Below are 13,363 nucleotides of genomic sequence, written 5' to 3'. Positions count from 1 at the left end.
ATATATATATAACATTGAGTTTGAATGAACCCAGTCATTATACTCTCCATCCGCCACTGCTCCCCTCTTGTGGAAATGAATGGATCAGAAGCTGGCTTGGTTCTCTATTTTCAAGGGGGCGCGGAGGAGGAAATGAATGAGCCATCACATACCAAGAAGATCATCAGTGATGTAGTTTAAATATATGGTTAATTTGTTACAGATGAAAACATAGACTTGCTAAAAGTTTCACGAAAGAAAGTCTTACTAAAAGAGGTAAAATGGCAAGAAAAAAAAGTGTTGTATATAGCAATACTTCCACATAGAGAGGACGAAATGATCAGATAAAAATACAGAGATTCCGTGTCTCTGTTTAAAAGGCCCAAAAAGAAAGGACTTGAAAGAACAATCTGATTTGAATGGTTACCCCTTCTTGGTTTAAGAAGAAATGAATTATACAAGAATAAATTTAACAACAGGGTGATCAGCAAACTTCATCAAGTGAGGAGAACAAGGGAGGTAAAAAGGATAAAGAAAAACAACCTAACAATCCTGATCAATCTTCCTAGCTAATAAAGTTACACTGAACAATGCCTTTGACTCACTATTAATTCTACACAAGAAAAAGAATCAGTGTTATAGCAGTGATGACAATCAGAGAGAAATTACCTCTGATATGCTTTATATATGGTCTTAAGTTTCCATAGTCTTACCACTTCATGATGGGGCCAGGTGTACTTGAAATGTGAACTTTTTCAGAAAGTGTGTCTGCGGTATACTGGGGTAGTTGTCTCTCTCCGTCTTTCGACCTAAAAGAGGCAAACCAGAACGGTTGACGCTTGTGTTTGAGATGACACAGAAGCAATTATATATTTTGTTTACTGAAACAGAAGGAATGTTTTGTTAATGACGGTGGAACTCCAAACTATAATCATGGGTGAAGCAATAGTTAGTGGTTGCATTTTGGGGTTAACTAGTCGCTGTCACTACTATATCTTCCATCTGCAAAAGTAAAACATGGATGATCAGTAATTTTTAGAGGGCCAAAGTGTAGATTTCAGCGAAAATGAATCGACTTACTTCCGGAAGGTCTTTTTCCTTCCATGGCTTCTTTCTTCACTTGGCAGCTTGAGCAAAGGAAAGGGCCATCCCATGGACGAACATTTCTTGTATTCAAAGAGCCAGCATGTATTGAAATACCTTCTCCAGGTTTTATCTCTACTTGACAGACGGCACACATGAATAACGTAAACATGTTGCAAACTGGATACTTAGTATCTAACCTGCAGTCATATGAAGATAGCAAATATAAACACCAGGGGTACTTGACCACAACATATAAAAGGGATATCCCATATGACAGTGGATGCATCAGAATTAGCATGACACAAACCTGTCGGAAAGTGATGCAGATCCTTCCTCAAATAGTTCTTCCACAACATCTGGTTCATCATAATCTCTCTCAGTATTAGAAGATGACTCGGAAGTTTTTTTGCGAAATATAGACTTAAACACTTTCTTCCCTGACTTTTTGGGTGGTGGCTGGGGAGGATTTGGCTTTTCTGGGGGCTGTATATCAACCACAATACAGGTAGTGTCATCTCGAATCCCTTTTGGCTGCACGGCTTCCTGCAAATTGGAGGAGAGAGGTAACACTGGATAATTGGAAAATTTAACAAAGTAAATTATATCATAATTAACCTATTGGATATCAAGTAAGGATATTACCTTAACAATTTGAGAAGCTGCAGCATCCGGAGGCATTCCACGACAACATTCTACAGCCATTTCTGCAGACAACGCATCCCAGACACCATCGCTTGCTATTACAAGCCTTCCACCTGCTGAAGATAGCTGTTCACGTAATGTTGAACATGTTCAGGACATGTATAATATAAACAAAAGATTAGAACTTGAGTAGAATTGGTAAATCAAAAGATTCAGGAACATCTAAAAGCTGACGTTCTGGAGAAAAAGGAAAATCCAATCAAAGAATGCACAATGTTCTGATGTTTCTTAGGCGCTGAAAACCAGAAAGTGCATTGGTTTCTGTTAAATACTTTACAGTAAAATATTAATGAGTTACGTCCAGCAACCCTGGATACAATCAATTCCAGCTCCATCTACCCATACATTGACTTCTTGAAAAGGCATATCATGATTGGACTATCAATCGCAGGCTATCACTTGCACTAAAATGCAAGAGGTTCACAAAGATACAAGGAAATTTTTTATAATCTGGAACTGCTGTACTTCCTCAAATTTGAAGATATCATGACTGGATTAGATACTTTAATAAGCACTAAGTTTTGTCAAAGAAGCATCCAAAGCAAAAGGGTCGCCAAAATTGCAGTAATGGAAATTATTTCCAGGAAAGATGAAAAGAGAAAATGAATCGTGACAAGACTCCACTCCACCGTGAAGAAAGCAGAGATCTAGGGAAGGCATTTACAAGATTCCAACTTCCCATCAAGAAATACTTTGATTTACAGCACGGCTTCAATCTTTGAATTTTTTAAACGCAGTTTCATCTTCCCAAACTTGATGTAGATCAATCATAAGTGGGTGTGGATTGGAGTCTTCACAATTGAATGCTTTAAAGTTTGCAAGCTGAAATATGTGGTTGCAAATACACAAAGGACATATGCACTTGAGCAATGGACCCAAAACAGAAATGCAAAGAGGAAGCTAACACATGGTAGACAAACCTTTACTTGCTTTACATAGGGTACAGGAACAATGAACTCGCCAACATCCATATCTCCAATGGATCGAGAGAGGCATAACCCACCAGGCCAACATCTCAAAGGACCGATCTGAAGAATTTGGATCACTAGGTAAGACAAACTTTCCTCAAGAAAAGAAATAAAAGCCCAAAATAGAAAAGTGAAAGAATATAAAGGGAAATTATGACATGCCAAGAAAAGAAATGACGCATAAGTTGTTATGCAGCATGCAGCTACATTCCCATTAATTACCACACTTCATGATAAAAGTATTGAGTGTGCAAAAGAAGGAAATTGGTAACTGCTAAACAAAAAGATACCTGTGTTCCACCGCCAGTATTAAGCCGACCAACCTCTCCACCACTTGCTGTTATGCGTTCCCTCCTATTCAATTCAACATAAACTATTAAAATGTTATTCAAGAGGCAAACCCATATTAATTAATTAGTTAAAGTCATAAAAAGCATCTCACTCCTCTTCATTGCACTCTAGTCTATGATCAGCTGATAGATAATAAATTCCCCCTTCAGCAGATTCTAATATACATCGAGAATCGCCAACTGATGCAACTGTTACAACCCATCCTTCAATTATAACGAACGTGACTGTTGTCCCTGATTTCTGTGCTGCAAGATTACACAAGTATATTCAAACTATTACGGGAAAAAAGTACTGATTTCTCTTAATTAAATTATATAAGAAAAACAAATTGTTTACAAGCAATAGTGAAGAGGTTTACATGATTTTTGTATCATATCTAAAACATGAAGAATAGAATAACCGTAGCTACAAAGTTTCTTGTATCATTTACATTTTCATGGCAACTCTATGATAGGTTTTCACAGCATGCTTATATTAGTTTTCTTCCATATAGAAACAACTAATACCTTTTTCTTGGAATTCTTTGTCTGTCTTGACGAATCCTGCAACCAAAGCCCTAGGCAATGCTGCAACCCACTCATCTCTGTTGAGGTCTGAGGGAATAGCACTCAAGACATTCTGCAAGAGATTCTCTTTAGAATATATAGCAGCTGCTGACCCATTGTGCCCATCAAATAACTACAAAAGGAATGAAATACAAATTACATGACCGCAATCATATAAAAACAAAAAAGGGAAGTGCAACTACCGATGTTCAACAATTTGCCGAGAAAGAATTTTTGGTCAAACATGCAAACTTTTCAGGTGAAACCATAACAAAAAAATGCTTCATTCACAAGAATTAGTGGATTCCTGGCCAACAATCTTAAAAAGAAAAATAAAGGACTTCTCCCACTTGAGATACTATTGATTCTACACGGAAAACATGTCAAAGTAAGATCAAGGCAAAAATGTCCAAAGTTGGCACCATGATCATCTTTCTCAACCATATAGGATACTACAGAACTTATCAGATCAGCAAGAAATCTATGATTCGATATGACAAATTCTTATCCAAAAACAAGGATAAGAAGGAATATAGCATTAACATACAAAAGATATCATGAACATATAAAAGACACTGTGATATCCACAACCTAGTGGTGGAGCTAGGAATTTGAATAAGGGGATTCAAAAAAATGTAAGAATGTCACGCCTAAGATTTGAACCTATGTCAAGGGGATTCAACGACTTATATATGTGCAGAAATCATATATTTTTACTCTTTTTGTGCAGTGTAATTTTCCGACAAAGAGGATTCGATTGAACCCCTTCGCTAAAGGTAGCTACGATCCAATAAGATAATTTATTATGAAAAGGCATCGATAAAGGACACATTTCTTAAAAACATAAGATAGAAACATCAAATCCTACCCCAAAAACAGAAAAGGTAGTAACTCCATCTCCCAAAACCCGCTGGCATTCGGTCTTGAGGAAGGTGAAGTCTTCCCCTTTCTTGCTCTGACTAGCTTGACCGTGACAAATCTCGGGCATTTCAATCTTCTCATTGGCCAATTCCCTTTTCAGCAATACAGACAATGGGACCGTTTGATGTTCACCCTTGGACAACATTGTTCGGTCCCCTAACAAATCAGATAGAAATAATTACCTCCTTAATAATTCCAAAAAACAAAATATAGCCATTTACTCCTCCATTGTCCGTTAATTCATTTCCTATACAAAACAAACAATAACCACCTAAATCAAATATAATCAAATAAACGATCCAATGAAAAAGAACCACTAAGTACCCAAATTAATCAATCAATCAATCTAACCTCTTATTTTAAATCCTCCTTCAAAACGTCCATTTACCGTTGCATTTGGGTTTATTTCTTGTATGAGTTGTTTTCCGCAAAATTAGAAAAAAAAGGGGAGGAAGACGAAGGAGATAGAAAAATGGAGGATATTTTGTTTTTATTAGTATAAATGTTGGTTTTTGTGACATTATAGGCATGTGCGGACATGTCCGAAACGCACCATTCGTTTTGGTTCGGCGTTTAACTAAACATTAAATGCTGTGAGAATATGTTGAGCTGTTTATTACCTTATCCTGTACCATCCCATCTAACTTGCGCTTCTTGACGCCTTCTCATTTACTTTATCATAGAAAATAATATTATACCGAAAAGGCGCTAACATTTATCTTCTCCTTCCAATTTGGTTTATACAAGGTCATAGAAAAAAGTATAAAAGTGAACAGGTTTTTTTTTTTCCATAAACTTAAGAAATTTAAAAAAAAAAATCAAATAATATATATATTTGTAAATCATATAAAAAGCTCAAACTTTCAATACATTAAAATATTTTAGAGTGTCTAAAGATCATAGTTAAAGAGAAATCTTTGGTTGTTAAAATAATAGTTGTGTCATCTTTAATGGGAAAGGTTGAATTTTTAGTTGGCCATTTTGCTACTTTTTTCCTTGATACTAAATGATTCAGCAAAATATTTAAAAATTAGGTACATAATTTATGAAATTGATTGACACCATTCAATTTCTAGAAATAACAAAAACAACCACAATGACGATGACAAAAAAATAATATAATGTTATCTATATAGAAATTAATAAAATAATGAAATATTCGAAAATATAAAGGTAAAATAAGAGATTGCCTTCCGCAGTTTACCCTTACTTTATTGGACTGAGGAGAATTTAGGAAGAATCGCTAGTTTTCTGGGAAAACTGTTATGTACCGATAAACTAACAGCTAATTGTGAAAGGGTGTCATATGCTAGAGCTCTGATTTGTTCAAATATAAAGGACATTACATTCAAAGATATCTTCACTCATGATCATTTGTTCTTGAAATATTAGAAGGCTAAATAAGTTCTTTAAGCAGAAGGAATTAAAATCCTTTCTGAAAAAAAATTAAAGCAGATATTATTGGATGTTTGGATAGTATAGTCAAACTACCAAATGCTGATATGATCAAAAGAAACTAGGAGAAGAATGATATCTTTTTTCTCAAACTATGCAAGTTCACCAAATGAGGGGATTTGGATAGGATGGAGAAATCCTAATGTCAATGTCTCAGTAATGTTGGAGACAACTCAGTTAATCCATTGCAAGATTAATGACGAGAATTCCTCATTTTCTTGTTTGATGATTGTTGTGTATGGTCTCCATAGAATTGCAAATCAACCTACGAATATTGATAGTACAGTGAATAAACCTTCGGTGATAGTAGGAGATTTTAATATTTTGCTATCAGTGGATGATAGACTGAATGGGGTACCTGTCCAATCAATGGAGGTGGCTGACTTCCAGCAATGTATAGAGGACTTGGGAATAGGGAAGATCACTAGGGGAGGATGCCAATACTCCTGGTGCAACAAAAGGGGAGCTGGAGACAGAATCTATAGCAATATAGATTGGACTTTTGGGAATGGTCACTAGTTCTATAATTATATCAATATTGAGACAGGCTATATCTTACTTGGCGGCTCAGGCCACTCACCTGTGTTGTTGAATACTGGAACTGCTAAGGCTACATTGAGAAGGCCCTGTTAAAATTATAATAAACTTGTTTCCATTAGTTCACATTTATATTAAATATATTTAGATTAGTTCATATTAGTATGAGATATATGAACAAGTGTAGACTAATGTGAACTTCATTATATGTATGAACTAGTGTAGACTAATGTGAACTTCATTATGAGATGTATGAACTAGTGTAGACTAATGTGAATTTAGTTAGTGTGTTTACATGAAGTTTAGGCTAGATACATGTAGGAGTTCTACTATAAATACCCATGTATGCTAGCCATTTGGAACAAGTCAAGTTGAATGAAAAATATCATTTCTTCTCCATTCTTAAAATGAGTTGTGAGTGTTTGAGTGTTTTGTTGTCTTGCTCTCCCAATTTTTTTTTTTCCAACATTTGGTATCAGAGCCGGTGTGGTTGAAGACAACAAACTTGGAGAAAAGATGACGAATTCTAACGGAACACCATTCCAAGTTCCTATGCTTACAAAAGAGAACTATGGAAATTGGTGTATTCGAATGAAGGCCTTGCTTGGTGCCTATGATGTTTGGGAACCAGTAGAGTCCGGTGTTGATGAAGCAGAAGATGTCGTTGCCTCAAAGAAGAAGGATCAAAAGGCACTCACTCTCATCCATCAAGGTTTGAATGACAAGATGTTCGAGAAGGTTGCAAATGCAACAACCTCCAAGGAAGCATGGGATATTCTTCAAACTTCTTTTAAAGGTTTGGACAAAGTGAAAAAAGTTCGCCTCCAAACCTTAAGAGGAGAGTTTGAATCATTGCATATGAAGGAAAATGAATATGTTGTGGATTATATTTCGAGAGTTTTGGCTATTGTCAATCAAATGAAAAGATATGGTGAAGAGTTGAAAGACGATAGGGTTGTGGCAAAAATACTACGATCCTTAATTTCAAAATTTGATTTTATTGTTGTTGCCATTGAAGAGTCCAAAGACTTGGACACCATGACCATAGACGAGCTTTCGAGTTCCTTGCAAGCACATGAAGAGAAGTTGATGAAACCGAAAGAAGAATCGGTTGAACAAGCGTTGCAAGCAAAATTTTCTTTCAAAGAGAAAGATGAAAGGCGTGGCTCGCAACAAAGAGGCCGTGGAAATGGAAGAGGTCGTGGTAGAGGCGGAAGAGGAGGTAGTCAACCACCTTCAAGTAGAGAAAATAAAGGCCAAGACTTTAATTCAAGAAGAGGTCGTGGAAGAGGGAAAGGATGGAGGCAAAATCAAGGAAGGTATGACAAATCAAATATTGAATGTTATACTTGTCATAAATTTGGTCATTTTTCTTGGGAATGTAAAGATAACTTTGAAGAGAAAAATAATTTCGTGGAGAGCAAAAATGAAGATGAAGATGCCACCTTGCTTCTTGCATGCAAAGGAGAAGAAAGTGCCGAGAAGCACCGATGGTACCTTGATTCCGGTGCAAGTAGCCATATTTGTGGAAAGAAGGATTTATTTGTGGAACTTGAAGAGTTGAATCGTGGCACAATCACTTTTGGAGATTCTTCACGTGTTAAAATCAAAGGAAAAGGTACGATTTTAATTCGCTTGAAGGATGGAAGTCATCAATTAATTTCTAATGTTTTATATGTGCCGGAGATGAAAAGTAACATTTTGAGTTTGGGACAACTTTTGGAGGAAAATTATGACATTCATTTGAAAGATAAAAAGTTGTTTGTGAGAGATGAAAAAGGGAGATTATTAGCTAAAGTTCCTATGGCTAATAATAAAATGTTCATTTTAAATCTTCAAAATGATGCTCCAAGATGCTTACTTTCATGTGCCAAAGACTCCTCTTGGCTTTGGCATATGAGATTTGGTCACTTGAATTTTGATAGCTTAAGGTTGATGGATAAAGAAAACATGGTGAATGGATTGCCAAGTATTAATCATCCCAACCAATTTTGCGAAGGATGTATCTTTGGAAANTTGTTTGAAATCAGACCTCAAATTGAAGTCCAAATCCCAATTTTAGAAACCTAGTTCTACCCAAAATCCCCATTTTCACCCATGGAAATCCTTGATTTTAAGATAAAAACATGTTTAATGATGTTAGAGATTGAAGAAATTAAGTAAAAGTTGACTTACAATTGATTTGGAAGAAGGTTTGTGCTTGAAAAATCGCCTATGGAGTTTGTGTTTTGAAAGAATGAAGAAAATGGGTTTAAAATTCGTCTAAGCATGAAATAACTGAGCCTCAGGTATGGGAATTGCGAAACTGGATTCGCAATTGCGAACCCCGACCCTGCTATGTATGGAATTGCGAAGAATAGTTCGCATTTGCGAACAACGAGCCTCCGAGCAGACTTCGCATTTGGGAAGAAAGGCGTCGCAATTGCGACTGGGCGGCCCTCGCATATGCGAACAAATTGTCGCATTTGCAACCCAAGCAAAGATTTCCCCTTTTCGCATTTGTGATGGAGGATCCGCAATTGCGAGTCTCGCATTTGCGAGAAATCTTTCGCAAATGCGAAAATACCAGACCTGACCTGCAATTTTTTTTCCAAAGTTCAAAAATGCAACCCGCGGCCTATTCAAATCTCACCCGAGCCCTCGGGGCTCCAAACCAAACATGCACACAACCTCAAAAACATCCTACGGACTTACTCGTGCGATCAAATCGCCAAAATAACATCAACATCAATGAATCAAGCCTCAAAATCAACATTTTCATTTCAAACTTCATAAACTTCCAACTTTAGATATTTAGGTCCGCAACACGTCAAATGATGTCCGATTTCGACCAAACTTTACAGAAAGCGCTTAACACGTATTTAAGACTTGTACCAGGCGTTGGAACCAAAATACGAGCCCGATGCCATAGTCTTTTAATCAATTTTCATTTCCATTTTTCCTTATAAATTCCAGAAAAGTAATTTCACTGAAAAATTCTTTTCCTCAAGTTCTAGACCTCGGATTTCGACTCCGGGCACATGCCCGTGTCCCATAGTTTTCTACGGACCCTCCGGGACCGTCAAATCACGGGTCCGGGTCCGTTTACCAAAAATGTTGATCGAAGTCAACTTTAATCAAATTAATATCAAAATTCATCATTTTTCACACAGAATTCATATTTAAGCCTTCCAGCTACACACCCAGACTGCGCACGCAAATCGAGGCAAGTAATAGTGAGGTTTTTAAGGCCTCGGAAGCGTGGAAAAAGAGAGAAATCCGGGATGACCCTTTGGGTCGTCACAACTAGGCAGGAATTTCTGGAACCAACTTGCTATTAAATTTCCTTCACGGAGCAGGAGAGAACTCGTTACCTATTATACAAAGCGTTGAGAGAGAGAGGGTGGAAAAAAATCTGAAAGAATGAGAGAGAAAAATAAACAAAGTGTATTTTATCGATTAAGGATAGGAGGTGACCATAAATAGATATTTGGCTATAAAAATCAAAAGGTAGCTATGGAATATAATTTTTTAAAAGGCTATTTATTTAAAATAAATAAGATATCAACCTTTGCTATAGGAGACAAAAATTCCAAATTTCATTAATAAATCCAAATTTCTTCAAAATTAGTATAAAATACTTGTAAAACATAAAATCACTCTTAATTGGTTAAAGTAAAACCTTTTTTTTTTGGTATTTTCAAATATTATAAAAGTAGATAAACATAAGTTAAAACCATAGTAAACTAAAATAGTATTACTACAAGAATTTCAATGATCTTAGCTTAAATATAAAATAAGACTAAGTAAAACTATTTTTGTATTTTTAATTATTTTGTTATTAATTTTTTTTATATATATATTTTCAAAAGTCTTCATAAAAAAATGAAGTAAAATTTCGAAGATTAAAGTGAAGACAAATTTCTCTCCGAACCCGATTGGGGGTGTCTTATCACACACACTTACACATTGTTTCTCTCACTTTACATCACTCTCACCTCTTCTCTTTCTTTTTCTCTCTCACTGCTTCTCAGGTTCTCTCCACCTGCATTTTCTCTCTCACTATTTCTCAGGTTCTCTCTCTTCTTCTTCTCTCTAGCTGCTGCCATGGATGCTCAAAACTTTTGGAAGCTCTTTGGCCGTTTTATACTTTTGTTATCTGGCCTTTTCCTCGCACTTCATGGAACTCTCCCCGACAATACTGAGATATGTCATGTTCACCACAATGAGACCCAGACGAAGGCACTTCCTATTCAACACAATGACACTACCAAGACGAAGGCGCTTCCTATTCAACACAATGACACTACCGAGATATTTCACCACAATGAGACCGAGACGACGGCACTGTTAAAATTATAATAAACTTGTTTCCATTAGTTCACATTTATATTAAATATGTTTAGATTAGTTCATATTAGTATGAGATGTATGAACAAGTGTAAACTAATGTGAACTTCATTATATGTATGAACTAGTGTAGACTAATGTGAACTTCATTATGAGATGTATGAACTAGTGTAGACTAATGTGAATTTAGTTAGTGTGTTTACATGAAGTTTAGGCTAGATACATGTAGGAGTTCTACTATAAATACCCATGTATGCTAGCCATTTGGAACAAGTCAAGTTGAATGAAAAATATCATTTCTTCTCCATTCTTAAAGTGAGTTGTGAGTGTTTGAGTGTTTTGTTGTCTTGCTCTCCCAAATTATTTTTTTTTCCAACAGGCCCTTCATGCTATTGAATGTATTGCTGCAACAGTAGTGCAACAACAAGACTTCAGAGATTTAGTTAATGGAACATGGGAACAAGAGGTAACAGAGAACCAAATATACGTGGTATCGAAAAGATTGAAACTACTAGAGGATAAAACAAAAGTGTTAAACAAGAAATATTTCTCACTGGAAAGTAATCTGAATAATATGAGAGGGAAACTCAAGGAATTGTAGGAGGACCTGAATGAGCATTTTCTTAATCCTCAATTCATTGCAGATGAGAGGGATACTCATGTTTATCATCATAGATGGACTGATCTTACTTAACAACAACTTTTGAAGCATGTAACTACAGATGATGGTATGCAAGCTCTCAAGGACCTTCCTGATGATAAAGCACCTGGTATTGATAGATACACTACTTAATTCTTCAAGGAATTTTGACATATAATTGGTGATGATATATCAAATATAGTTATTCAGTTCTTTGAAAATGGCTAGCTACTCAAAGATATAAGCTGTACAACTCTGTCATTAGTTCCTAAAGTGAACAATTCCACCTATGTCAAGGAGTTTAGACCTATTGCCTGATGTACCACTGTGTACAAACTCATAGCTAAGACCTTCACATCAAAGTTAAAGATAGCGGTAGATCTTCTGGTTGGTCCTTCATTGTCTGCATTTATAGGAAGGCGAAACATACTAGACAGTATAATTGTGGCGCATGAGTTAGTTAAAGAATACACACAGAAAGGGGTATCCCCAGGTCCATTATCAAGGTAGATATTAGGAAGGCCTATGAGCCTGTTGAGTGGCCCTTCCTGAATATGTTGCTACTAGAACTGGGATTATCATATAAATTTGGAGAGTTGATTATGGTGTGTGTAACCACAGTGAACTATTCTGTGTTGCTTAATGGTGGTTTGACCTCTATGTTCCAAGCAAGAAAAGGATTAAGGTAAGGAGATCTCATGTCCCCTTACCTCTTTGTATTGGCTATGGACTACCTTAATAGATCCTTGAAGCAGCTTAAACTGAACCTAGACTTCAACTATAACTCTAAATGTGCAAAGATGAATTCAATTCATATCTGCTTTGCTATCAAACTAATGTTAAGTTGTTTTGAGCATTTCGCTAAACTATCAGGAGTTAAGGCCAATATGGAAAAGAGCTTCACTATACATTGATGGGGTTTCCACTAATTTTGATGAACTACTGATAGAACTGCACTTCTCACTTGGAGTGATGCCTTTCAATTATCTAGGAGTGCCACTACTCACCATTAGTCAATGCATGTTACTTGTTGACAAAATTGTAGCAAAAGTAAAATGCTGGACTACTAGACTTCTATCTTATGGAGGCAGAATTCAACTCATTAAAAGTGTTTTGTTTGAACTGCATGTTGGGTTTTTAAGCTATGAATGCTTAAAATAGGGTGAATGGGAAATGGAAGGAAAAATAAAATATTTTAGTTTCCCTCCTTAATTGTCCCATATGGGAAGAGGAGAAGATTTTCGATGGGTATATAAGCAATTGCTCTTCTTCTAGCTCATAAAGAGTTGAAAAGAAGGCAAGCCTCGCGCCATCGTCGTCGTCGCTCGCTCGACTTCGGCTTCGGCTTCGGTCAAATGATCGATTGATTAATTTTTGGACCAAATTTATTTGTTAATAGTAAATATTGACAGAAAGGTTTAATAACAGAATATTAATATTAAATCCAATTCAGTTATCCAATTTTCAGTTTTCTGTTTTTGTAACAGAAAATTAACTACCCTTCAATTTTCCCTCTTTATTGTTGAGTAAATAGCCATTTATGTTATGGCATTTATTCTTTGGCCGTTTTGCAAAAACAACCATTCTGAAGAGTTGCACCTCTTCAGATTTCAGCCCAACTTTGGCTATAAATACAAGTCCATTCTCTCAGATTTTTCATACGAATTTTCTGAGTTCTTCTCCTTTCTTCTGCATATTTTAACTTCAAAGAAAGCAACGGTAAGTGTGATTTGCTACCGAACTTTGTGTTCGCTGAAACACTGGAGTTTGAAGTACCACTACACCAGTGTGTAATTCGTTCTATCATAGGAGGAAATAATCCATAACCTTGGGTACTAGGAGGGGATTAT

The 13,363-nt window shown here is 36.1% G+C and overlaps 2 protein-coding genes across 5 annotated transcripts; one reads left to right on the top strand and one right to left on the bottom strand.

Moving 5' to 3' along the window:
- On the bottom strand, window positions 265–5,137 carry LOC109225573 (probable protein phosphatase 2C 12). Of its 4 annotated transcripts, none has more exons than XM_019390282.1 (10): window positions 4,904–5,137; window positions 4,500–4,823; window positions 3,593–3,764; window positions 3,178–3,331; window positions 3,026–3,089; window positions 2,688–2,795; window positions 1,708–1,833; window positions 1,373–1,608; window positions 1,060–1,262; window positions 265–981 (listed from the first exon to the last, which is right to left on the bottom strand). In XM_019390282.1, the coding sequence occupies exons 2-10, from the start codon at window positions 4,695–4,697 to the stop codon at window positions 953–955; spliced, it is 1,290 nt and encodes a 429-aa protein (XP_019245827.1). In that variant the 5' UTR covers window positions 4,698–4,823; window positions 4,904–5,137; the 3' UTR covers window positions 265–952. The 4 variants fall into 4 exon arrangements, with proteins under 4 accessions (XP_019245827.1, XP_019245826.1, XP_019245829.1 ...); XM_019390281.1 differs by having other exon boundaries at window positions 4,500–4,799; XM_019390284.1 differs by having other exon boundaries at window positions 3,593–3,704; window positions 4,500–4,799.
- Window positions 7,061–11,666, top strand: LOC109226084. Its single transcript, XM_019390887.1, has 5 exons — window positions 7,061–7,766; window positions 7,932–8,162; window positions 10,623–10,765; window positions 11,253–11,339; window positions 11,583–11,666. Exons 1-5 carry the CDS (start codon window positions 7,061–7,063, stop codon window positions 11,664–11,666), a joined length of 1,251 nt encoding a protein of 416 aa, XP_019246432.1.

The sequence above is a fragment of the Nicotiana attenuata genome, chromosome 5, assembly GCF_001879085.1.
Source record: "Nicotiana attenuata strain UT chromosome 5, NIATTr2, whole genome shotgun sequence".
In the NCBI taxonomy this organism is placed as follows: Eukaryota; Viridiplantae; Streptophyta; class Magnoliopsida; order Solanales; family Solanaceae; genus Nicotiana; species Nicotiana attenuata.
The sequence above is the reverse complement of the archived record's forward strand: the minus strand, read 5'-3'. Positions and strand labels throughout refer to the sequence as shown.

Excerpts from the sequence above, each read along its gene's own strand:
- LOC109225573 (XM_019390282.1), bottom strand. The coding sequence starts at position 4,697 with ATGTTGTCCAAGGGTGAACATCAAACGGTCCCATTGTCTGTATTGCTG. Across the intron at positions 3,765-4,499 it reads CTACCTTTTCTGTTTTTGGG|TTATTTGATGGGCACAATGG; the intron begins GTAGGATTTGAT and ends TTCCTTTTGTAG. Across the intron at positions 2,796-3,025 it reads ATACTGGCGGTGGAACACAG|ATCGGTCCTTTGAGATGTTG; the intron begins GTATCTTTTTGT and ends CAAATTCTTCAG.
- LOC109226084 (XM_019390887.1), top strand. The coding sequence starts at position 7,061 with ATGACGAATTCTAACGGAACACCATTCCAAGTTCCTATGCTTACAAAA. Across the intron at positions 7,767-7,931 it reads TGGTAGAGGCGGAAGAGGAG|ATAACTTTGAAGAGAAAAAT; the intron begins GTAGTCAACCAC and ends GGGAATGTAAAG. Across the intron at positions 11,340-11,582 it reads ATGGAACATGGGAACAAGAG|CATGTAACTACAGATGATGG; the intron begins GTAACAGAGAAC and ends CAACTTTTGAAG.